Source organism: Palaemon carinicauda, chromosome 9, assembly GCF_036898095.1.
Source record: "Palaemon carinicauda isolate YSFRI2023 chromosome 9, ASM3689809v2, whole genome shotgun sequence".
Classification (NCBI taxonomy): domain Eukaryota; kingdom Metazoa; phylum Arthropoda; class Malacostraca; order Decapoda; family Palaemonidae; genus Palaemon; species Palaemon carinicauda.
In genome coordinates, this window is record NC_090733.1 from 121,715,616 (window position 1) to 121,742,426 (window position 26,811).

At 33.5% G+C, this 26,811-nt stretch overlaps 1 protein-coding gene across 2 annotated transcripts in view; it reads left to right on the plus strand.

Moving 5' to 3' along the window:
* The first annotated feature begins 8,618 nt into the window (after positions 1–8,618).
* Positions 8,619–26,811, plus strand: part of LOC137647121 (mucin-2-like) — a 23,943-nt gene continuing 5,750 nt past the window's right edge. Inside the window, exons 1-9 of one of the 2 annotated variants that reach the window (XM_068380365.1) lie at positions 8,619–8,779; positions 9,553–9,637; positions 11,696–11,776; positions 12,667–12,773; positions 15,177–15,374; positions 18,161–18,287; positions 22,036–22,179; positions 22,391–22,471; positions 25,974–26,112. In XM_068380365.1, the coding sequence (XP_068236466.1) occupies positions 8,717–8,779; positions 9,553–9,637; positions 11,696–11,776; positions 12,667–12,773; positions 15,177–15,374; positions 18,161–18,287; positions 22,036–22,179; positions 22,391–22,471; positions 25,974–26,112 (1,025 nt within the window). In that variant the 5' untranslated portion in view covers positions 8,619–8,716. The remainder of the gene's footprint in view (positions 8,780–9,552; positions 9,638–11,695; positions 11,777–12,666; positions 12,774–15,176; positions 15,375–18,160; positions 18,288–22,035; positions 22,180–22,390; positions 22,472–25,973; positions 26,113–26,811) is intronic. The other variant, XM_068380366.1, reaches the window with a different exon arrangement.

The following is a 26,811-nucleotide window of genomic DNA, read 5'->3' on the forward strand; positions in this document are numbered from 1 at the left end:
ATATATATATATATATATATATATATATGTATATATATATATATATATATATATATATATATATGTATATATTTTTATAATTTATTTTTAGGGTGGTCTTTAATGAACAGTGGATCTCATAATTGTCCAACACAGCACAGGTGAATGATTTTCTTCAATATTTGAATTTCGCAGATATTTTTACCGTCTGAAATAAAAAATTATATCAAGAAATTAACTTTTGTATGAATAACATCGATGTGCTTTCATATTTCTTTTTATTTAGGATGAAAGTTTTTTTTTTTAATGAGGCAATATATCTTTTGTTTAATTGCTTGAAAACTAAGGAACTAATTTTGTAAAGGAAGCGAATTTGAAAAAAAAATTTCCCCAATGCTGCTATTGCGAAAAATATGCATTTTTTTTTCAATCTCTCAACTTTATCTCGCTGAAGAAATTCTGGTGGCTTATGTAAATGTTAAGGTTATAATGTTTAGGAAAGACTGACGAATCTGATTTTTAGCTGTAAGATTATTTAGTATGTTTTAGGGCAAAGATTAAGCTTGAAGTAAATTTCAAACTCCCTTATAGATTGGAAGTTATATTTCTTTATTTAAATATGGCCTTTATTATACAGTAGGTCGCTATAATTAATTTATTTTGCCCTGTTTTTACTGATTTTTAATGTAAAGATTCTTACATACACGGTCAAAGTAATCTATGTGCGCACACATGCATATATATAGATGATAGATGAACAAAGATGGACAGAATGGATCCCTAGAGATTGCAAACGAAGCAGGGGAAGAAAGAGGAGACTATGGATTGACGAGTTAAGTAAATATACTGGTATAGAAAGACCATAAACAGAAGGGAATGGGAGGACACGTTTGAGACTGTTGTGCAGTGGACTAGCAACGACTAATGATTTTAGGACGAAATGTATACACACACAGATACATTTATATATATATATATATATATATATATATATATAATATATATATATATATATATGTGTGTGTGTGTGTGTGTGGTGTGTGTGTGTATAAATTATACTTACAGATATGTATATATATATATAATATATATATATATATACATACATACATTCATACACGCTGATTCACTACCTTTTGACTACGTAGATGATAGAATATTTGAGAGCATAAATATTTATATATCATACTAGTAATTTACACAACAATGATATTGGTTTTATTTGAAATTCAAAGAATTATTATTATTATTATTATTATTATTATTATTATTATTATTATTATTATTATATCTGGAACGTAGAATATCGTACAAAAAAGAATCGTTCACTTCCAATATAGGTTTATACCCAGAGGTTATTGTGACTTGTTTTCGAGATTGACATTATTACCAGAGCCGTTTCTTAGGCCTATAGGCATACAAAAGCTCCTGCGTCGGAGAGAAGCGGGTGCCATAATAGGATTAGTGGCTTCCTGTGTTGAGTCAACACGATTTCTACTTGTTTAGTATCCTTCGCAGGAACTACTTATGCCACAGACAATTTTGGTTAATCTGTTTTTTTTTTTTTTTTTTTTTTTTTTTTTTTTTTTTTTTTTTTTTTTTTTTTAGCAATGAAAGCCATGTATTTTTATCATCACATTTATGATATAGGTGTTATTGAGGCAATTTTGTTGGGTTCTGGAGATGAAGACGTTTTTCTTAATATAATTCTCTTGAACGTCTAGTTCTTATACAGAGTTTAGTCTTTGAAAGTAAGAATCTACTACCAGTGCTAGAAAATTCTGCCAGATGGGGTATATTATTGATAGATAGTCGAATGCTAAGATCATAAACAAAAGAATATTTAGTTGGGTTAACAATCTCTCTCTCTCTCTCTCTCTCTCTCTCTCTCTCTCTCTCTCTCTCTCTCTCTCTCTCTCTCTCCTGACTAAATGAGATATGGCTCTTTCCTCATCTCGGTAGCATTACTACAGTATTTAGAATCTCTAAAAGTACTATCCTCTTCTCTTCCTCATTTAGAGACTTTGCCTGAAGACTCATGTGGAGTCTCCTTTTTTTTTCCTTTTATCCTAGGTCTTTGATTTAAAAATAGTATCATCCCTTAGAGGTTTGCAGGCTTCCTGATTCGATTATGTTAATTCAAATGGATTTGATTTCTCTCTCTCTCTCTCTCTCTCTCTCTCTCTCTCTCTCTCTCTCTCTCTCTCTCTCTCTCTCTCTCTCTGTCAGGCAAAAGTCTCTTTTCGACTTTTAAAAGTATAAACCTGAATATTTTAACCAAATATCAGAAACCATCCTTTAGATATTGCGTAACGTATTTGAATGAGAGGTAATTTAAGTTTTTATTATTTACGGCTTTTATATATATATATATATATATATATATATATATATATATATATATATATATATATATATATATATATATATTTATATATATATATATATATATATATATATATATATATATATATATATATATATATATATATATAAAATGTGTGTTTTGTGTGTATGTGTGTGTGTTCTGTACATTTATGCATACATATACATACTTTTCCAGTGGCTAGTTTCTACTTGGTAAGAGTAGATTAGACTTTTTAGGTATGGTAAGTAGTTTTGCTAGCAAGAGGACACTCAAAAATCAAATAATTGTTCGCTAACCTTGGGTAGTGCCGTAACCGCTGTACCATGGTCTTCCAATGTCTTTAGTTAGAGTCTCTTGCCTGACGGTACGCTCTGGCACACTATTCTGTTTGTTTCTGGATTTCCTTTCCTCACTGGGCTATTTTCCCTGTTGAAGCACTTTGACTCACAGCATCCTTCCTTCCCAACTAAGGTTGTAGTTTAGCTAGTAATAATAATAATAATAATAATAATAATAATAATAAGGTTAATAGATTCTTTCAGGGTTCCAGTCGTAATTATGAAGATTATTTCAGAAGTTTCGATGATGATTATGAATCATATTTTATGATCTTTGTGAATCATAGTCTAGGAGGTCTGGAAATAGATGGAAGACTAATCATATCTTGAAATTATGAATCATGAGTCGCATGCTGGGGAGCTTCGGTAATGATTTTAATTCGTCTTTCTGTAATACCAGCGGGAATTTTTAATCAAACATATTTTTATATTTTTATTAGGTATGTAGCGTGCAATTTGGTTATTAGTTAAGATAATGGGAAACGACGGTTATTGGCAGAGTTAATCTGTATCAGCAGTGTATAAAGTCTTTGACATAAAATGAGCACAGCTTAATTAATTAAAATGAGTTTTATAAAAGATTTGACTTCCATGAACACTGATAACTCGAGTTTTCATAAAATATTTGCTTGAAATGAGAACATCTTGCATAAATCTAATTGTGGTGAAGTGCTCGAACTTATTACAATAAAATATACTTTAAAGGTTTAAAAGTCGCTCATGAATGGCAGAGGCAAGGGACAGTGACATTGCCCTATCGTGCAGGACAATACCTTAGAGACTGACCATATATACATATAATCAGTGCCTAAGCCCAATCTCCACCTAAGCTAGGACCAAGGAGGGCCAGGCAATGGCTGTTTAGGACTCCGAAGATAGACCTATAGGCTCCCCAAACCCCCCATCATTAGCTCACAAGTATGGTGAGTTGCAGCGACCAAAGAAACTAATGAGTTTGAGCTGGACTTAAACCCCAGTCTGACGTTCATCAGTCAGGGACGTTACCACAACCCTAGAGGTAATCGTTGTAATCAAGGTACCGGCAACGGAGGGAGATATTAAAGTCAAGTAAAAAATTAAAATCACATATTAGTACGATAGGTAGGGCAAGGCCTCGACTAGCCTTCTCAATAACTATTTCTTCCATCAACTGCATCTTTCGTGTTGGGGCATGACAGGGCCTCCTCTGTCTCAGGATGCTAGAGATGTAAGCTTTAAGCGGGTCAACCTTCATTGTTACCACACCAACTTGTCTTCCCCCTCCACCTCCGGTACCTATGGGAACAAAACACAATTCAGAGTATTTACGCCTGGTCAATAGATTAATGTCGCCAATAAGAAACTTCTTCTCAGGGATTGTCTCACTAGATCGTGGAAGCGAGGTCAGAGATCAACACCCACGTGCCCTACTTCCTACCTGTTTATTTTACAGTTACTTGAATTTACCTTATTGTGTAAGATATGAGAATCATGATTTTCCCCAATTTCCAGATACGAAAATCACTATTTTCTCCAATTTCCAGATATGAGAATCATTACTTTCTCCAATTTCCAGATGTATGAATCACTACTTTCCCCAATTTCCAGATACGAGAATTACTACTTTCTCCAATTTCCAAAGATGAGAATCACTACTTTCTCCAATTTCCCGATATGAGAATCACTACTTTCCCCAATTTCCAGATATGACAATCACTACTTTCCTCAATTTCCAGATATGAGTATCACAACTTTCTCCAATTTCCAGATATGAGAATCACTACTTTCCCCTAATTTCCAGATATGATAATCACCACTTTCCCTAATTTCCAGATATGGGAGTCACTACTTACTCCAATTTCCAGATATGAGAATCACTGCTTTCCCCTAATTTTCAGATATGATAATCACTACTTTCCCCAATTTCCAGTTATGGGAATCTCTACTTTCTCCAATTTCCAGATGTGAGAATCACTACTCTCTCCAATATCCAGATATAAGAATCACTACTTTCCCCAGTTTCCAGATACGACAATCACTACTTTCCCCAATTTCCAGATATGAGAATCACTACTTTCCCCAATTTCCAGGTGTGAATCACTACTTTCCCCAATTTCCAGATATGTGAATCACTACTTTCCCCAATTTCCAGATATGTGAATCACTACTTTCCCCAATTTCCTTCTTGCTTCAAAAGAAAATACTGGATAGTCCCCTCCTCACTGTCACCAGAAATACAATTACCGTTTTTTATTTTTTAGAATGCATCCTTCCTTCTCTTTGTCATCCTTTCGAAAACATCATTCATTTGCTCGTGGGATCCTGTAGGGGTGTGCGGTGAGCGCCCCCGTTAGGGGGTGCGGGGTGAGATTTAATTAAGTTTTTTCGCTCAAGAATTCATGATTCGTTCGTGAGACCTCTGGGATTATTTTTCGGGAAGTGTAAACAACTTCTGCATTCTTTGATTTTCTAGTGGATTAATCGTCTTTGGGATAGGATCGAACTCATTATAAAAAGAGGCAACTCATTTACTTCTAGTCTCTCTCTCTCTCTCTCTCTCCTCTCTCTCTCTCTCTCTCTCTCTCTCTCTCTCTCTCTCTCTCTCTCGGCAGTAGGAATGACGATAATGATGATAACAATAATAGTATGAATAATGTTTGTTTTACTAGTCATCTTTCTTTAATGTCCTGGAGTTATTTTTTTTTCTAGTCTTAATGCATGAATTAATAATTGTGCCATAGAAACAGTGTGGCACGGATCTCTGTGCATCTTTTACCCATCCTCACCACAAAATTGTCGCTTTTGTATTTTGGAACGATTCATGTTTACACTATTATCGTTTCTTTATTCTATCAATATTTTTATACTTGGTAGAAATAGAATTGCAATATACTGTGTTCTCCAGATAAATAGTAAACTAAAGTTCTTACCCTTTAATATTGAACCTATAAACAGTAACCGCTAAATTCATCGGTGCTTCTTGAGTGGTCAAATAAACGCCAATAGTAGATCTCAGAATGGGATGAAAGGGGTATAAAGTTTGAGCAGTTATGTAAGCATCTCGCGCTCAGGTAGAAACTGATGACAACTTCATATTTTTTTTATCTTTTATTATGAAATTTACATTTACCATTACAATTTATGATATACAGTATATACACCATAGTACATTTACATGAATAATTATTTTTTTCTAACATAGGTATACTGTATTTACAATTGCAGTTTTTACTATTTATCTAAATATCACGTGGAAACCATTTCCTTTCTTACGTAGAGTCTTCTTAATATTTCTATAATTCCAAAATTATGAAAAACGGGATAACAAATGTTTTACATTTTTTTTTCTTTTTTTTTTCACAGTGCTCCCAATGTTTTCTGCATTCCATTTTCAACAGGAATTGAATAGAGCCTTCAGTGAATCAAGTAATTTTACAATATTACGATTGATTAACTCATTTCGTTGACAAGAGAAACTGCTCGAAAATTCGTCATTTTCAGCTTTGCTACCAAAACATTGATGCATCCTTGTTAGCAGAAATTAGACTATAAATTCCTTAATATTGTCAAGTTCTTTAATCCTAAGGGCACATTTGAAATCTGTTTTCTGAACGTACCTTTGTTCCATGGCTTCTTTAAAGCAACTATTTATCCAGAAGGAGTCTAATCTAAGATCCGAACCCCCCAGATTCTGAGTTTGCAACGAACTTGGGGCCAAAGCTGAGGCTTACCTCTCCCCATCACATTGAATGGACGACGTCATATATTGAAGATGAATTATAGATGTATTATTAAATGTGTGATCATCGGCTACACTGAAAGAAATGGCAAAATATAGCATTAAATACAAAATGAGAGTATTGCCAATACATCGGTACCCAGAGATAGGTCAAAGTTCATGAATAACGGAAAACAAATTTTCTCTGAATATTTTTCTAATCAAGACTAATTGTTGCAATTATTTATTTCACCAGTCTCTTCCTGGCTAGTATCGATATGTGAATGTTTATTTTTAATATCTATCTGTTTGTTTATAATTTTTATTCTTTATTCTCATTCTTATTCTCATATATGGAGCTTGTTATTCGAATAATTGGCTCATAGCTCTGCTCAATATGGATATTTGAAGATTTGTAGATACCCTAAATTCTTGCAAAGAAAATATTTATATATTTATAATGATTAAGAGAGAGAGAGAAAGAGAGAGAGAGAGAGAGAGAGAGAGAGAGAGAGAGAGAGAGAGAGAGAGAGAGAGAGAGAACCATAAGAATAGATATCATGACTTTTTTAAGAGAAACATTGAAGCATGTCATATATTTCATTAAGCGACCTTTCACACTTTTGTTTACTCTAGAAGTAACAAAGATGTCACGCTTGTTTTGCGAAACATTTGTAATTAATTCCAGGGATTTCCGATACACATACCTTCCAGAAGCTACTCCCTCCCTGGGGAAAATAACAATAAAGTTATAGCGGAAACGACAAAAATAAACTATTGATGTTACGTGAAAAATTTAAGTTTTATTTCACACGAACATGGTTCATTCCAATTATACTGTACCTCTCTACCTCTCGCAAGGGAATCTCCTTATGTATATCAAAATCACTTTCCAGTTTAGATTGAGGAGCAGGCTACGTGTTTGCCTAGAGTTCACATGGCAGCAGATCGATCCCAGCCCGGGACAGTGAATTTAAGGTGTTCACTGGGAGGCCACTGCTGTGGTTGGGCACCATAGCGGGATGTTGAGCTTGCCCGAATGACGTTCTGGTGAGCATTTAATCTGATGAAACTGGAAATGAAACCAGACTGCTTTAATATTGTCTTGCTTATTACCTTCGTCAGAATAACTATAAATGAGAAATAAAGGGAATACATGTTACGCTTAGTAGCTTAACGACGTCAAATATATAAGTCGTAAATAAAGTATGGCACTGGACTTATGTCAAATTGTTCAGCAGAAAATCATTTGTAAAAAAAAGAAAAAAAAAAAACTTTGAACGGTATAAGTATTAGATTAGGAAGATCATTCCACAATCTGTTTACAGCTGGAATAAAATTTCGAGAGCCAAGATTTTTTAAATAACTGAATTCTTAGTTCTACGTAGTGGATATTACAGTGCGAGAAAATCTGAAAGCAAAGGATAATCAAACCATTGTTCTCTAGTTTTGGGTAGTGCCATAGCCTCTGAACCATGGTCTTCCACTGTCTTGGGTTAGTGTTCTCTTGCTCGGGTACACTATTCTATCTTAGTTCTCTTCCTCTTGTTTTGTTAAGTTTCTATAGTTTATATAGAAGTTGTTTATTTTAATGCAGTTACTCTTCTTAAAATATTTTATTTTTCCTTGTGTTTCCTTTCCTCACTGGGCTATTTTCCCTGTTGTAGTACCTGGGCTTATAGCATCCTGCTTTTCCAACTAGGGTTTTAGATTAGCAAGTAATAATAATAATAATAATAATAATAATAATAATAATAATAATAATCAGTCCATTGAAGTTGGAATTCTTTTGTTACATGCTTGTTGTTATTGTTTCATTGGACTACGGATATAAAGAATACGAGAGATTCACTACCTAAAGATAATATTCGCACTTGTGGCAAAGCAACGCGATAGGTTGACTCCAAAACATGGTGGCTGTTTTGAAATTCAAACGTGCAGTTTCGTAAGGTCGGGATAAAAACACCGCCGTTTTCTCTTTCATATTGGTACCGATTTATCATATCCAACGCCCTGACGATTTCAGTTATCATCATTATCTCCTTTTTTCTTAGTATATCAAGGCTAATGCAAGAAATTATTCAAACAATTTCAATGAAAAAACAACCCAAGCAATGAATGAATTCCCTATTAGCGAAGAAATTCTACAAAAAAAAAAAAAAAATAATAACATAAGAAACACATCACCACATGAACATACCTGGATATGTGAATATAATGTGTGATGTGATGTCATTTGAGTGACTCGAGGTTTTGAGAGTGGTGATGTGAAGAGCTTTCTTGTATCTCGAGGCTTATTGGCAACTGTACTCCGTATGATTGCTTGATCAAGCCATGAATTGGTTTTATTTGAAACTATTATTCATCACTCATTTTAATTACGTTCTTCATTCCGTGGTAAGTTATTCTTAATTTTAACATATTATACCTGATTAAAAAATCCTTAGTTGAAATTCTTCATAGAGGACTTAAAGTCGTGTGTTGAATTTTTCCTTAATTTTTCACTAAATTGTAATTTTGAAGAAATTTATGAATGTTCTCATTCGGCTTTTAAATTCTGGTTCATATTTTTTATGGGTTTGGGATATGCCGTCGCCAGGCTTTTCCTTTTAGTGTTCATAAACTTGATAGTTAGACAATACATTATATATATATATATATGTATATATATATATATACACATATGTATATATATATATATATATACACACATATGTATATATATATACACACACACCACACACATATATATATATATATATATATATATATATATATATATATATATATATATATATATATATATAATGATAAAAGCATTCATTTCGATGACCTTCGTTGATACCCATGAAAATCAACCCCTTGTGTTTTTTGTGTTCTAATTTCCATTTGATAATTTCCGCTTGTTGATTTGACATTTGATCTTTAGATTAACAACGTCCATGTTTTCAAAAAAGAATTCTTTGGTTTCTTTTTTTATATATATGAAATTTGTCCTTATAAAAACTTTCAATTATGTCTTTAACAATTTTATCCGAGTGTTTTTGATTTTATAGTTCCTTTTAATTATATGAGCTTCGTATGTATCGAGAAAAGTTTTGTCTCATATCATTGACGATATTTGTCGTTTTAAAGAACTTCATAGATGATAAGCTCTTCCTTCTTTCCAGCAGGCAACCTTAGTTGCAAGGAGTGATATTAGATGGAATTCGACACGCCTTAAGTATATCGTGAAAACAAGAATGCTGCCCAAGAGTAAGAAATTTTCAGTGCTAATGTTACCCCTCAATGTAACAAGCTTCAATATTACAGTTTTTTTATTGTTACCGTTACCTCTCGATCTTCACCTGGTCATCCTTCAGACTTCTTTCGACATTATTCATCTCATTTTTTTTTTTTTTTTTTTTTTTTTTTTTTTTAGTGTTGCAGTTACTCCTCGATGTACAATCTTCACATTGGTCATACTACAGACTTCTTTCGACATTATTAATCTCATTTTATTGCAGGGTCGGCCGCTTGAGTCAACTTATTCAATCTATTTCTATCTCTTGCATCTTCGCCCATACCCCTCCTCACCACATTCGTCCATCTCGTCCGTTGACGCTCCACATTCCTGCTCTCCATCACTGGTTCTCTCTTGATTGATCCCACTTTCTCTCTAACAGTATCTTAGACGGGTTTCCCTAGACTTTATCCTTTGTATTAGATATACCACATATTCTATTTATATGTTGACTCTTCCTCCTTTCCAGTAGCTATATTCTAGAAATTCATCTCACCATCCTGAAACCTTTGCCCTATGTAATAGTATCGACCTAATAAGTATTTCATGAATGTTGACAAGCCTTAAGATATTGTCTTTTCTGAAACAATTCCAGTTACTTCTCCATTTTCACCATTCTTCTTTCATTCTTTGTCTCGCTTTCTCGGTAAATCCATTCTCTATTATTATTGATCGATAATAATTAGTAAAACTCTTTGTTCGCTTTTAACACTTTTACATCTTCCACTTGAAGGTTTACGTAATAACGTCTTTCACTACTGTAAATCATTAGCTCTGTCTTTCCAATGTTCACCTTCAATTCTTTCTTTTCTTGGGATCTCTTCCATGCCAAAAATTTTCCTCGAGTCCTTCTATGTCGGTTATACTAGAATGACTTAAATCATCTGCAAACATCGGTTCTCACAATTTTTCGTTGTCCCTTGCTTCAGATGTTGAAAAGTCTTTAATAACGAGTAACAAGAATGGCCTCAGAGCTGATCCCTGATGGATGCCAACCTCCATAGGAAATGCCTCAGTTTTCCTATATTTTATCTGTACAATGGTTCCTGCCCCCTCATACATCATCCTCACTAACCTTTCCAACTCTGATACTCCTGTTTCTCAAAACAGATGTGGACTAAGTTTTTTTTTTTTTTTTTTTTTTCTTTTTTTTTTGTACCCTGTCATACGCCTTTCCAAGATCCACAAATAACATGTAACCTTGTAACCTTTCCTGTGAGTGCACACATATCCAGGCCAAATTTTACGAAAACTGCCAAAAGCTGCTCTAATTTGCTATCCTGGTTCAATGTTCGGACATTTCCAGTTTCCTATATTAAGCTTAATCCTTGGATTTATGTACTTATTCTTATTTACTAGCTGTGAGATTATTCCACACCCTTCTCCCACATAATGGCTGCATGGAACTACTTACCATTTCTGTCATCTGTGAGTTCATTGAAGTTTCATGAGCTTTTACATCAGATTCGTTGTTAGCGATTCGCAACAACCTTCTTGTTGATTTACTCCTAAGAAGTATTAAAGAATGCAAGAAAAAAATTATTCATGTTCATCAGATCTAAATATTAAAGATATACTACTCCATGAAGTCTAAGATAATTGTTACTCTGTAACTGGTAGTCAACTCTGACAGACATTTGATGTGCAAGTACAGGTTTTAATTTTTTCATCAAGACTGCTTTTCAGAAGATAAATCAGTTGCGCACACGCACACACACATACATACATACACACACACACACACACACACACACACATATATATATATATATATATATATATATATATATATATATATATATATATATATATATATATATATATATATAGGCTTGTGTTTGTGTGTGTGAGTGTTCATGCAATGTGATATTGGCTTAACATTTCTAGCTCTTACATATAATATTAGACCTGGCTTGTCCTCTAACCAGTATACTAATAATGGTTAGATTAATATAAAATAGATTTTACAAGAGAATTCCACTTTTCAGAAGCTTACGTCATGATTTTAGTCACTTTTTACTTTTCTTTAGCTGACCCATTGTATGACACGCTGTTAACTGCAGAACGAAACTGGAGCACTGGCACCTGTATCGAGTTTGAGGAGGCTGAAGGTAATACACTTTATTAGTATTGGAGTACTTTCTATCACTCCAACAACAATAACCACTATCTATTCCTACATGAAAGCTTATCAGTAGCATGAAGCCATTCATCTTTGTTTTGCATGCGCTATTCCATACAACAAGAAGAATGATTAGATAAGCGATGTAAATATGGATGACGGAAGAATGGAAGCAATTTATTTCTATAAGTATTTGGGATCAGATATAATAGAGAGTGGTGGACTGACAGAGGAGGTAAGTCCCAGGATAAACGAAACAAGAAAGGTAGCAAGGTACGTGCAAATGTCTTGAAGGAAAGTGCTGTTGAGGCGACTATTCCTGGGATTAATGAAGTGAAATGGTGTGTGTGTGTGTGTGTGTGTTTTTTTTTTTTTCTCTCAATATATGGAAGAAGTGGGAGTTGTAAAAAATGGAATAGTTAGGTTTGTGTAGGGTTACTGTACACTATATAGATTATAATTGAGAAGGTTTATTAATTTGAAAAGGTCAGAATACGGTAATTTGATGAAAAGCAATGTAAAATTCGGAAGCGCGGTAAGAGACGAGGAAGAACTAGAAAAGATTAAATAAGAGAGATGCAAGTGTTTGAAAGGAAGAGCCTATATATCAGAGGAGCGCAAGCTTTAAAGAGCCAAATGTATATGTGAAAGCAACATTTGTAACGGAATTACTCTTCATTGCTTTTTCTTTGCAATTCAGCAATTAAGAATGGTGCTCTCTCTCTCTCTCTCTCTCTCTCTCTCTCTCTCTCTCTCTCTCTCTCTCTCTCTCTCTCTCTATAGCCATGATGAACATATTCATATACAACGTTTGTAATAGTTTCATTTTTAGTAAAGGCAATCTAGCGTTTTAACCTTGACTTTTTTTTCCAAAAACAGAATCCGAGGATGCACAGCTGATTTTTGAGCGGCGATCCGAGTGTTCTAAGGACAGGGGACTTAGTTTCAGTGAAAACACCATTTATTTGAACGATGAGTGTGGTTCCGTAAGAATCCAGTTCATACTTTCCTCTTTTCATATGCCATTAATATCAGTATGTGTTACATTCTATTAATATTATCCTGTATACACTGGTGAAGGGCAAGATAACATTGTGAAGAAAGGAAATGACAACAATTGATTCAAGATATTTTAATTAGATCATGAGGATTATGTCAATGGTGCCCATTACTTTATTCATTTATCATAATTATAAGTGCAGTTGTTACTTCAGACTTCAGTCAGTCACTCTCCTGTAAACATATTTCCGAAGATTTGTAATCGAGTACATAAAATTTTACGTAAGTATTTAATGACCGAAAAATTCTGTTATTCAAATTAAAAACTAAATCACTTCTTTTCGATTTAACAGCAAGTAAAATGTTTTAGATAATTGACAGAGAGCCTTCATCAGTCAAAATGATTAACATTTTCAGTGGATATATTCAACATCTACGAATTTAGAGCCCAACAGTTTATAGAACTTTACTTTTGTTTTCATCTATATATGCCGTTGGAAGAGTGTTTTATAATTGTTATCAAACTTCAGAATTCATTTGATTCGTTTCTAAACGGCCATGTTTGATACCAAAACTTCTTGGAATAATGTTTATTATTATTATTATTATTATTATTATTATTATTATTATTATTATTATTATTATTATTATTATTTTCTAAGCTGCAACCCTAGCTGGAAAAGCAGGATAATATAAGCCCAAGGGGTCCAGCATGAAAAATAGCGAATCCAAGTATCCTAATGGTACACTGGCGTAGGAATTAGGTGTAGATGCAGAGGGACTTGAATGAACAGGTAGATTACGAATAGTCAGGTTTTGTGGGTCGAGTCTGATATAGATTTGGATTCTGATGTAGGGATCATCATGTTTTAGTTTGGAAAAACAAAATGTTACCCATTGATTTTTGTTTCATCTGAGATAAGGAGAATAAGGGAGTTTTTAGGTTTCGGTCTCCATTATGACTACTTTTGATGTACATTTTTATCAATGTAGTGCCGTCGGCTACCCTTAGCTGTTGTCGTGAGATAGCTGTTAGGTACTAACAGAGATGTGAATTTGACTTTATTAAGCAATATAACGAGCTTATATACTAATAGTTGAGGGCAACAATGGCACAAAAATTTCAACAATGTGAATCAGGCAATGGCAAGCTTGAATAGGTTTTTCTATTATCAGTCCGGGAGAGAATGAGAGATACAAAAAAAAAAAAAAGAATAACAATAGCATTGCAATATATGAGCGTGTACGAAACACGTGCTGTACACTGTGCATAGAAATCCAGCAGATGTTGTTTCAAGTTTGTGTTGTTTCTTAGTTACGATGGGAGATATTTGGCAGTTTAGTGCATTGCTTAAGGACGTTTTTTTCCAGTGCTAGTACGGGACATGTTCCCAACATGTGCTCGGGTATCATTCCAGTCATTGTGAAAGGTAGTTATTTAAGGGGTGTGTAAACAACATTTACTATAGATATAAATTTATTAAAAGAATTTATGAGCGACATTTCGATAACTTATTGTTTTGATCATAAAAGGCTTTCAAACATTTTTTTACTCGTATAAATCTTCTATAGGAAATTAACTTAAATAATTACGTTAAAAGCAGTTAAAAAGGTGAAGGCATTAGAATGTGAAATAAACTGAAAGATATTTTTAAGAACAATAATTGAAGAGTATTACAATAGAGAAAAAAAATGTCTATGTAAAACCATCTAGACTACATAAATATGAACTTATTTTTCGTTAATTATCAGGTGTATTTACAGGTGATATTGTGGGATACACTAGGTTATTTGGCTAAAGGATTTTTGGAAGGCTATATACTACGGGAAAGGGAAAAAAGATAGAAATTCTGATCGGTTTTACCATTAATGAAGATATTTTCATGATAGCTTCACCAAATAGGAAAACTAATACGAATCTATAGCTTCTGTTTAATTTCCCCTCTGGGTTATTTTGATTCCTAATATAATGTGTTTCTGTGATTTCTAGCATTATTGTGTATATATATATATATATATATATATATATATATATATATATATATATATATATACACTGTATATATATATATATATGTGTGTGTGTGTGTGTATATATATATATATATATATATATATATATACATTCATACATATGTATAAATATATAGTATATATATATATATATATATATATATATATATATATATATATATATATATATATGTATATATGTGTGTGTGTGGACATGTATAATTATATATATGTGTGTGTATGTATGTATTTATGTATATACAATATATATACATGTATATATATGTATATATATATGTATATACATATGTATATATATATATATATATATATATATATATATATATATATCTTATATGAAATTATGAATTTTCCAGTTACAGCACATAACACATTATTTGGGCCACTATCTGGGCTTAAGAGATGAACAACTCAAAGAAAGTCGAAATGACTACCTCGATAGCGTTTATCAACATTTTACCACTCCAAATGAATACATTACTGATATGTGGTTAAACACATATCAGGACGACGTTCCCTACGACATATCAAGTGTTATGCACATTAACCCAAGGGTAAGTCACGAATATTATTTCCATTTTATTGGCTAAGCCTTGTGCAACAACCCTTGACTAAAACTGCTAATGAAAAATATTCATGGAATTTTAGGCTCACTTTTGAAATGCATCATGAAATGGGTTTACATATGCCAAATGTCACATAGCTTTTAATGATGTGTCCAATCTTAGATGTGTATCCATGCACACATATATATTACTAACATATTTTTCGCCTTTATATACTATGAATCAGAAAGGAACCCTTTATTTAATGTATTTACATTTTTATCTTAAAGGATAAATTTTCTTTAAAGTATGGGTGAGCTTCATACCTTATGTATGAGTCTCTTGTTCATTCTCTTACTAAACTTTCTATTCTGTGTAACACTAAATCCACCACTACTGCTCCCTAACTCCATAGTCAAAGAGTTTTTCTGCCATGCCTTTCAAGTTTCGCCCCCATAATACTATATACTTCTTTATCTGTTACTAGTCGCTTGTTTGGTTAACCTTTAAGGTCAACATTTCAAGTCTAAATAAGTGCTTCCTTGTTACCATGGCATCTGCTCTTTGCTGAAATATTGAAGACTTTTCTCAAAACACAGTGTTAAACACCTTGAATGTAACCCTTGTGGCGAAGCGTCGATATACTGTAGCTTCTGACAAGGCATGGTTTGCTAGTGAAATTGTTTCATTTCTAACTGTTGTTTGTTTAAATCATCTCAGTGACTTGAAAGATTCTGGCATTGGCGCTCTTGGCAGCTCTTCTTCATTACATCAGGCTATAATAGTGTTTTCTTCCGTCTGCCTCATCTCTTTTCCCTACTGTTTAGATGCTTTCCCCCTTTCAAATTTGTTCTTCATTCCATTTCCTTGCCAAACAGCCTCTGTTAATTGCCTGACCTCATCTGCAACTTTCAAGTTCAGTTGCGTGAGCTTACTGTATCTGAGTTGGGATTCGCCAAGTTCACTGCCTCCAATTCTCTATGATACAGTTCATCATTCCATTGTCTTATGGATCTGTAATTATAAAGCAAAGATTGAGTGTCCGAGTTACTTTTAACTTGTCTTGGAGTATTTCATTGTTCAAATGACAAAAGTAGTTTGGATCCGTTGTTTTCCACCCAATCATACGTTCATCTTTTGTCTCCCCGCTCAATGGGATTGAATATAAGGCAAAAGTCATTTGCTAAATGATCCAACTTTCATGTAGTTTCTTTGTCCCTTTTGCCAATAAGCACTTTCTATGTTCCAGTTCCATTGAGCTCACAGGGAAGCTGTGGCACTTGTAAAATCATCTCTTCGGGTTACGTTATTCCTTCATTATTTTTTATTTTTGCTGACTTCAAGGAATTCTCTTGATTTTACATTGTTTCATGAATCATGCCTGTTATCCCTTTGAAAGGCCGAAGGTCTATGGCAATACCTTGATTAATCTAACCCGCCTTCATCTCTTAGCCTTTAACCTTAGTTCTTCCCTATCCCTGCTCCCTATGTAAGGAGATGAACTTTTTCAGGATTTGGTTTTTGTTTTTGTTTTTTTACTGTGCGTCGCCATTGTATAAATTAAAGATATATGATGATATTCTAATCTGTTCTATTTTAGCCTAAAGGACATATTGTAATACCATGGAGAGAGAAAAGGCAATTCTACCTCATCTTAGTAGTACAGTGTTAAGATATAACAGTCAATATGAATTGCTTGCATATATTTGTAACGAAAATAATTAATTTAATGTACTGAGGTATCTATATATTATAGCTTTTTGTAATATTATAGGTTGTATTTTCAATAGTTTAGTCATATTTATGTAGATTGATATTTCGTTACTATTAAGTTTTTATCAATAGTAAATAGTCTTTACCATATTAACTAATGCTGAGAGGGGATGCATTATAATGTTTATGTGATTGTACAAATACCACAGTGTATATTTATCCATTCGAAATGTGTTTGAAGTTATTTTATTGTAATGAGATGCGTTTTTCTTCTAAACTTCAGCACCTTTGACTCGATTTTTGTATTCCTACCAAGGGTCATATTCATGAGTACTTGCAGAGAGGATTTTTTTTCCATTCCTACCAAGGGTCATATTCATGAGTACATGCAATGAAAATTTGTTTTTGTTCCTACCAAGGGTCATATTCATGAGTACATGCAGTGAAGATTTTTTTATTTATTTCTACCAACGATCATATTTATGAGTACTTGCAGGGAAGATTTTTTTTATTCCTACTAAGGGTCATATTCATGAGTACTTGAAGAGAAGATTTTGTATTCCCACCAAGGGTAATATTCATGAATACTTGCAGAGAAGATTTTGTATTTTTACTAAGGGTCATATTCATGAGTACTTGCAGAGAAGATTTTGTATTCCTACTAAGGGTCATATTCATGAGTACATGCAGTGAAGAATTTTTTTTTTTTATTTCTACCAAGGATCATATTCATGAGTACATGCAGGGAAGATTTTTTTATTCCTACCAAGGGTCATATTCATGAATACTTGCAGAGAAGAATTTGTATTCCCACCATGGGTAATATTCATGAGTACTTGCAGAGAAGATTTTTTATTCCTACTAAGGGTCATATTCATGAGTACTTGCAGAGAAGATTTTGTATTCCTACTAAGGGTCATATTCATGAGTACTTGCAGAGAAGATTTTGTATTCCTACTAAGGGTCATATTCATGAGTAACTTGCAGAGAAGATTTTGTATTCCTACCAAGAGTCATATTCATGAGTACTTTGCAGAGAAGATTTTTTTGGACATTTCTCATAGCTCTGGATGTGTTTTCAGCATAATCTAACTGGCAACAAGGCTATTTTCCGTACGAAAGATGTTAACTTCCGTGGAACTCCAGGCATATATGAGTCCCCTTCTAGCACTGACATCTTTAATATAAACCGCATATACGACTGTTCAGGTAGGCTATGTATGTATGCATATATGTGTTGTTATTACCACGTTTATCATCTTTCTGCAAAAACGATATCACATATGTAATATGTCTGAAGAGATTTATTCAGGGATTCTATTGAAGAATTAAAAAGGCTTGTGCCAAAATGTCTTGAGCCGAAGTCTTACACCAGAATGTCTGTGCCAAAAAGTCCTAGACTGTAATAGCTGTTTTGTATGCGGAATAAGTCTTAAGAGATTTATTCAGGGATTCTATTGAAGAATAGAAAAGTCCTCTGCCAAAATGTCTTATGCCAGAAAGTGTGCGCCAAAGTCTTGCGCCAGAAAGTCTGTGCCAAAAAGTCCCAGACTGTAATAGCGATTTTGCGTGTGGAATAAGTCTTAAGCGATTTATTTGGGGATTCTATTGAAGAATAAAAGAATCCTGTGCCAAAATGTCTTGTGCCAGAAAGCGTGTGCCAAAGTCTTGCACCAGAAAGTCTGTGCCAAAAAGTCCTAGAGTGTAATAGTGATTTTGCATGTGGAATAAGTCTTAAGAGATTTATTCAGGTATTCTATTAAAGAATAGAAAAGTCTTTTGCCAAAATGTCTTGTGCCAGAAAGCGTGCGCCAAAGTCTTGCGCCAGAAAATCTGTGCCAAAAAGTCCTAGACTGTAATAGCGATTTTGCATGATGAATCAGTCTTAAGAGATTTATTCAGGGATTCTATTGAAGAATAGAAATTTCCTGTTACAAAATGTCTTGTGCCAGAAAGCGTGCGCCAAAGTCTTGCGCCAGTAAATCTGTGCCAAAAAGTCCTAGACTGTAGGCATAATTGTGATTTTGCATGTGGATTAAGTCTGAAGAGATTTATTCAGGCATTCTACTGAACATTAAAAAGAAAAGTCCTGCGCCCAAATGTCTTGCGCCAGAAAGTGTGCGCCAAAACGGTTTGCGCCAAAAAGTCCTAGACCACACGCGGTGTACTGTAGGCATTACTTGCGGACCTTTGCGGCGTTTCTTCGACCCCTAGCTGCACTTGCTTTGTATCCTTTTACTTAACCCCAGTTACCGCTTCCTTTCTTCCTTTTAGCTGCTTTTCTAACTTTTAGTTGGGTTTTCAATCAGTGCTGAATGGCCTCACAGGCCCCCATGCCGCGCTCTATGACATAGATTCATAAATCCAATCTAATAAATCTAAGTGTGAAGAGATGCCCTTAACGCGATAAGAGCACTTCATCAAAATAGATAAACCCAGCATCATCAATCCGCACTGGCCAGCGTGGTTGTGTTAACTGGTAAACCCCAGACATGAATAAAATTAGTGGTCTAGAAACGGCTGCATTTGTTGTTATTGTTGGTTTAGTCATTATTATAGGTCTATTTACTGCTAAATGATGTTTTCTATATTGACTAGAAGGTGTTTCACGTTATTCATTATCGCACACATCTGAGTATAGCCTGTTTTATTTCTGTGTTTGCTATTAAAAACCTTGATTCAAGTCAGAAAAAACAAAACTCAATAGGACTAGTTCGCTCTGCTGTTTTCGCGATTAGCCATTCAACTGTTTTTTGCTATTGTACTCTCATATTTTAAGTTTTTATCCAGTGTTTTTATCCCTCCCTCTTTCTCCAATGAATACATTTTTAAAAGAGGGCTCGATATCATGTTACTCGCGCTCGTACCTCTTTTTCCTCTGGTAGAAATAACAACCTTGTGATTCTCTCTCTCTCTCTCTCTCTCTCTCTCTCTCTCTCTCTCTCTCTCTCTCTCTCTCTCTCTCTCTCTCTCTCTCTCTCTCTCTCTCTCTCTCTATGTATATATAGAAATATATAAATATATATGTATATATGTATAAATATATACGTATATTTATATATATATTTATATATAAATATTTATATATATACATATATGTATGTATATATATATATATATATATATATATATATATATATTTCTATAGATTTGATAGTGAAAGACTGTAAGGAAATTTATGAGCTATTAGAATTTAAATTTTTGGGTTATTACTTTACCGTCCAAGGGAATATAAAAATTTACCAATTAGTCTATTTGTACCTTTTTGTTTGTTTATTTGCCGATTGGTTTCTCTATCTTTGAGTCCTTGCGTATGCTAAGGTTTGATAAACAATCCAAGCTGTATGTATTTCATTTTGAAGTCCTCAAAATTGTCTATAAGTGTTTTAGGTGCAAACCACTATTCATAGCATTTATAAGCTATGAGAACACTTTTGATTCTGTCAAAACTTCAGCAGCAATGAAAGTCCTTCAAAGACAAGGAATAGATGAATCTTATGTTACAACACTTGAAAACATTGCAGCATGCATCACTTCCTGTTATAGCCCATTAAGTTGATGCCGTATTCATTAGCTGAAGAGAAAATAAAATTTTGACCTCTGCAATAACGTTAGTCTGATCTAGAAGAGATAAAGATGTCCTGTTTGATATGCCGAGTCCATGGATGAAGGCTGAAATTGATGTACAGTATAAGCTGAGATAAAGTAAAATAGAAAATTTCCAGTATTATTTTACAAACTCATATTGTGCTTTTTTATGCTATTGTCTATTTAGATTTACAGGCGAGAGTAGCAGTTATAGAGAAGCAGTATTCTGTTTAGTTCATTATTTGAACAAAAAATGGGCCATTATTTTTTCAAAATACTAAAATCTTCGGTGATTATGGTAAATATATTTCAGGCTTAGTCAGGTGAATCTTTATATATATATATATATATATATATATATATATATATATATATATATATATATATATATATATATATATACATATACATCGTAGGTTTCTCCAACAGCTATTGTGAACCCGAAAATTGTCTTTAATCTAGTTTTTATGGAAAATACACCAACTTCAATCGTTTCTTGTTACCGACTTCAGATTTGATATTGGATGGTTATTTTATTGAGAAATTATTTATCTAACTCCATTAATAGAAAGGGAAGGAAGCATGTTTGCTTTCTAACCTTAAAGAACCACAGTGTAATTCATTTTGAGGTAAAGGGAAAGAGAAGTGATATTAGATATGCTTTCTTCTAAAACCATGAACACTGACCGGTGACTTGAGTTTTCACTTCAAAAGTAAGGGAGTCTCCAATTGTAGTTAGAAATGAAATTTGTTGCTTTGGTTGCCTGATTTAATTAAGAGAAAGAGAAGCCCTGTTATTGCTTGGACATTTGCACATTCACACACATGAATAACCTTAAATGGCCATGATGTAAAAACATATGCTTTATGAAATCTTCAAGTCTTCCAACCGAGTTATTGTTTGTCTTTCTGAAAGCCATGAAAATAGGAAATGGAGTTTTCACACAGGTTGTCTGTACTCAAGGAAAGGATGAATAAGTTTTGAAACTCTTCATGGCCCCAGATTGTGAAACATTGTGGAAAGAGAATTATTCACTTCATTAATTGTAGATTCCGAGTTAGAAAATTTCCGACAGATATGAGAATAAAATTGGAAAGAGTGGACTCGAGTTTCCTTTAATAGTTCTATAGTCAATTCTTTTTAGTGAGGCAGATTTGCACCGACTCGCAGGGGTGCCCTATTAGTTCGGAAAAGTGTCCTGATCGCTGATTGGTTGGATAAGATAATTCTAACCAATCAGGTAGCAGGAAACTTTTCCGAGCTAAAAGGGCACAGCTGCGAGTCAGTGCAAATGCACCTCATTAAAAAAATTGAGTATAATTTCATTTACTTATGTTCATACATGACCAAATTTATGATTTGCAACAGGAGGAAGTATACCCAATTGCAACCATCTGACATCGAATTGTAGGAATGGAGGATACTTGATGAGAGTAGATGGTGGATGTAGGTGCATTTGTCCTCCTTCAACGACAGGATCCAAATGTAAAGGAGTCGACAAAAGTTTCTATGGCGAGTAATGGTAGTTTATGTTTCGATGGAATCAAATGTAGGAACTGTGATATTCGTAATATGTGAAGTATATATTATATTTGTTCCTCCTGAAGTATAGCTATTAAATATAGTAAGATGAATGCTCTATGCTATATCCAATGAGGCAAAGAAATCAGGCTGAAATAGGTAATTGAATTTTTTTTTTTTTTTTTTTTTTTTTTTTTTTTAGATCACCTGAGGTCACCTTGTATATATAATGTGACCACCCAACCGATTTTGGTAGAGTTAATAAAGGCCGATGAAAACGATAGTAAGTATTTTTGTTTTGCTTAAATATTTTTGCCTTACCCTTTTTGTCTTTTGTACATTTATCTTCCAAAATGTGACATGTGACACTGCACCAAATTTTCCCTTACTTCAACATCCATATAATAAACCTTTACTGCCTCTTGGCTCTTTCGGTTTTAACAAGGTCCTTAACTCCGTCACAATCACCACTAACATCTTAATAACATTAAAAGAAAAATTATTCTATTCGAAATTTTTTATTTGGGAATATCAAGGTTCTCTCATAAGAACTTTCCAATCCAGCTAGAAATATCACGGTTATGTTTGAAAAATTCTATATTGGTCAAACTAGCGAAGCTCATGTAAAGAGAATTGAACAACATAAGAAAAGTGTCAGATATGCTCAAGATAATAATGCAATCTCTGCCTACGTAAGAGATGAAAATCACTATTAATTTGTCATGGGCAAAGAAATTGGTTTATTCAAATAACTTATTGGAAAGAAACATCATGGAATCCAGTTTCATAAAAGAAATCTTTGATTACAACTTGGACATTGGATATGGAATTTACAAAATCGATGGATTTGTATGCTTTATTTGCAAGGCGTATAAAAGAAAAATTTAACCTCTTGATATAGAACTGAATGTCCCAAAGATAAAAAATGCCACTGAAATTAATATTTAGACCTAAGCGAGCATTCACTGTTAGGTACAATTATTTCATTAGGTATACATAATTGCTTTGGCACTATATATTGTTGTGTTATATATAAGTATTGATATGTATGTTGTTGTATGTTTATGTTGATAGGGTTATATGTGCATAACTGTATATGTATGTTAATCATGTGTAAAAACATGTATATGTAAGTTTATGTATCTTTGTATCTGTATTGGCATACGTGTAGGTATGTAAGTATGTGTTTATATGTATACCTGTATGTGTATTTGTATGTATATGTTTTTAGTTTTATATGTTTGTACATGTGTGTGTATATATATATATATATATATATATATATATATATATATATATATATATATATATATATATATATGTGTGTGTGTGTGTATGATTTTGCTTATTTGTTTTTATGGATAAGCCCATTGACATGAAGAAATTGTATTAGAAGCCTAAAGAAATTCACCTGTCATCTGAAATTACCCATCCTGGCATGTGGCTAATGAGGGGTGAACTCCTCCTAGGAAACACCTGATAACAGTCCAGGTAGCTGGTTTGGGAGTGCCCTATTGTTCTATAAATCTCTCTTATGTATGTACGTAAGTTTACTGTACCATATAAAATGTAAAGAAACCTTTTTCAATAAATCAGTCCTCTTTAGAAGTATCAAAAAGTTAGTCTGGACGTAATCTTATAGTTTCTATTCTCATTTTCCCTGTGGATCTTTTATTTACATACATACTGTATGTGTGTGTGTGTATATATATATATATATATATATATATATATATATATATATATATATATATATATATGTATATATATATAGACATATATATATATATATATATATATATATATATGATATATATAATTCTTTTTCATTTGAATCTTAGGATAATTCTAATTCCATTCAAAGCAGTATAAAAACTCTTGATGTATTAATAATTCTTCTTGGGGCTGCCCGATGCAACCAACATCGTAGAAGCCGCCTGTCTCATATGTCTTGAGCCGCGGTGAAAACGGTGTGGGCCAAGTGTGTGCGCGTGGCCGTTGCAAAGCCACGACCACCCAAAACAATATACCCAGCTACTGGCATTCTGTCGTTTCCTCCACCCCTCTTCATCTCTAGATAGGAGGCTGATGGCTAACGACAGAACCCAATACTCGGACACGAGTGGGCGCCGACGACGATTAATAATTTGAATGAAATTATGTTCACTAATTTTGTGTTTTAATATTATAAATTGAAATTAATTCATCTCCTTTTTATCAGTAAAACTTAAAATAAGCTTATGCAACCAATTGTGAAACAAATTTTTTTTCCCCTTTATTTAAGATTTCTGTTATTTTATTTTATTTAAATATTTTTATGGACATTTCATCCATTGCATTATGGTACATGAGAGGAAACAGATAAATAAGATTTAGTGCATCCTTATTTAATTTGATAAAAAATGATAGTGGATGATTAAATCCATCATCACTGTGTCATCATCAATATGACATTCATGAAGCGTTGTGTATTCCGCGGATTGTGAATTTCATGGCTAAATGGAAAAAAAAGTTTCAACTTCTTTCACCATACCAGAGATACATAAGTATTAATTTTATTTATTATATGCGCAGTGAAGTGAGAGCATATACCTTTCTGAGCTGCATATTCCAAATGATGAAAATGTGTTTTTATGCAACATTTTACAATAGTTATCATGGCTTAATGAATTATGTGTAAAACATCTCCCCCTCCATTCTCGTAGGACAAGAAGCAAGCTGGTCCCCCACAAACACATTTCCTATTCAAGCAAACGTTCTGCATCTCATGAAAAAAATCTGAAAGGGAATGATAAACTAGCAAGGGTTTATCCTCTAAACTTGTATTTTATGTTTCCTTAAAAATGATTCATGAAGAAATGTTTAAAGCAGTTGTATGTTATGTATTGACTTACTCATTGCAAGTGTAATTCATTTGTTTTTACAATATCAATTTTTAAAAAAACCTACAATAGTTTTACCATCATTGCGTAATCTAACAGTATAAACAAAGTGTTTTTTTTTTTTTTTTTTTTTTTCTTTTTTTTTTTGTACAATCATTGTTTAAACTAATGGTGTGAAAAAAAATTCCCAACTTACGTAACAGGCAAATTAAATCAGTGAAATAGAGCATACTCCGAGCCTTCGACCTGAGATAGCAATTTAGTAGGGGGTTGTCATAGGCAACTATTCTAGCTCTCACCAAGAGTAGATTGAAATAATTGTTACGATCGAACATAAAAATCATACCATTCTTGGCGTCCAGCTTCCGACATCATCCACACTGAAATCCATTTGTCATGTGTATGCAAGAATGCGGCAAAGCTTATATTTGAAATCCATTAGTTTCAGTATGCTAGGCAATATCTTCTGTTCTATATGTGAAAGGTCTCGTTCATCATCATCATCTCCTCCTACGCTTACTGACGCAAAGGACCTCGGTTAGATTTCGCCAGTCGTCTCGTGTTGAGCTTTTAATTCAATACTTCTCCATTCATCATCGCCTACTTCGCGCATTATAGTCCTAAGCCATGTAGGCCTGGGTCTTCCAATTCTTCTAGTTCCTTGTGGAGCCCAGTTAAACGTTTGGTGAACTAATCTCTCTTGGGGAGTGCGAAGAGCATGCCCAAACCATCTCCATCTACCCCTCATCATGATCTCATCCACATATGGTACTCGAGTAATCTCTAAGATCTTGTTAGAATTTGTATTTGAAATTCCTCCTTCAGTCTGCCTCTGCTTACACCTGTGTAATTGCCATGTAAATGCAATTTACGTTCCAATTTTAAGTATTATTTCTTCATTAGGGTATTGGTGTGTGATACAAATAAGACATCCTTGGAGAGCCGCATCGTTATTCTGGATAACTGATACCTATGCTGATGTAAAATATTGGAAAGGAGCTATGGTTAGTCAAACTAACATGGACGATTACGAAGAAACCGTGTAAGTATTTATATATCATTCATCAAATGGATTCGGAGAACTGCTTCAGATTCTCGAAATCGTTACTTTCCCCTTAGATTTTGTGTGCTCCTCGACATATACTATCATTAATTTTTGCTGCTCCCACACTCATTCTTAGTCATAAAATCCTCTAACTTACTCATTTATTCTCTTTCATTCACCCTCAAATTCTTCCTAACAATAAATTGTTATCCATCCATAACCTTACAATTTTCAGCTATCCCAGTCACTATCCCATTTTTCCTAACAAGTCCGGCACATAATCACTTTTCCCCTTTGTTTCATCTAGTTCATCACCTATACTCAATTTTTTTTAAAGAGGCGCATTTGCACCGACTCGCAGCGGTGCCCTTTTAGCTCGGAAAAGTGTCCTGCTCTCTGATTGGTCAGAGTTATCTTGTCCAACCAATCTGTGATCAGGTAACTTTTCCGAGCTAAAAGGGCACCCTTGCGAGTCGGTGCAAATCTGCCTCACTAAAAAGAATTGACTATAGTTTCTTTCATTGTACGAATTAAATCGAACATTTCTAAGCAGACCCAGGTTCACGAATAATTTAAAACTTGAAGTCTTACTATCTTCCTTTTCTGCGTTCTTAGTTTACTATATAACACAGAGTAGAGGATTGCATATCCTCTGTCTGTTGCAACTAAGTGACTCACGGCATACAGTACAGGATA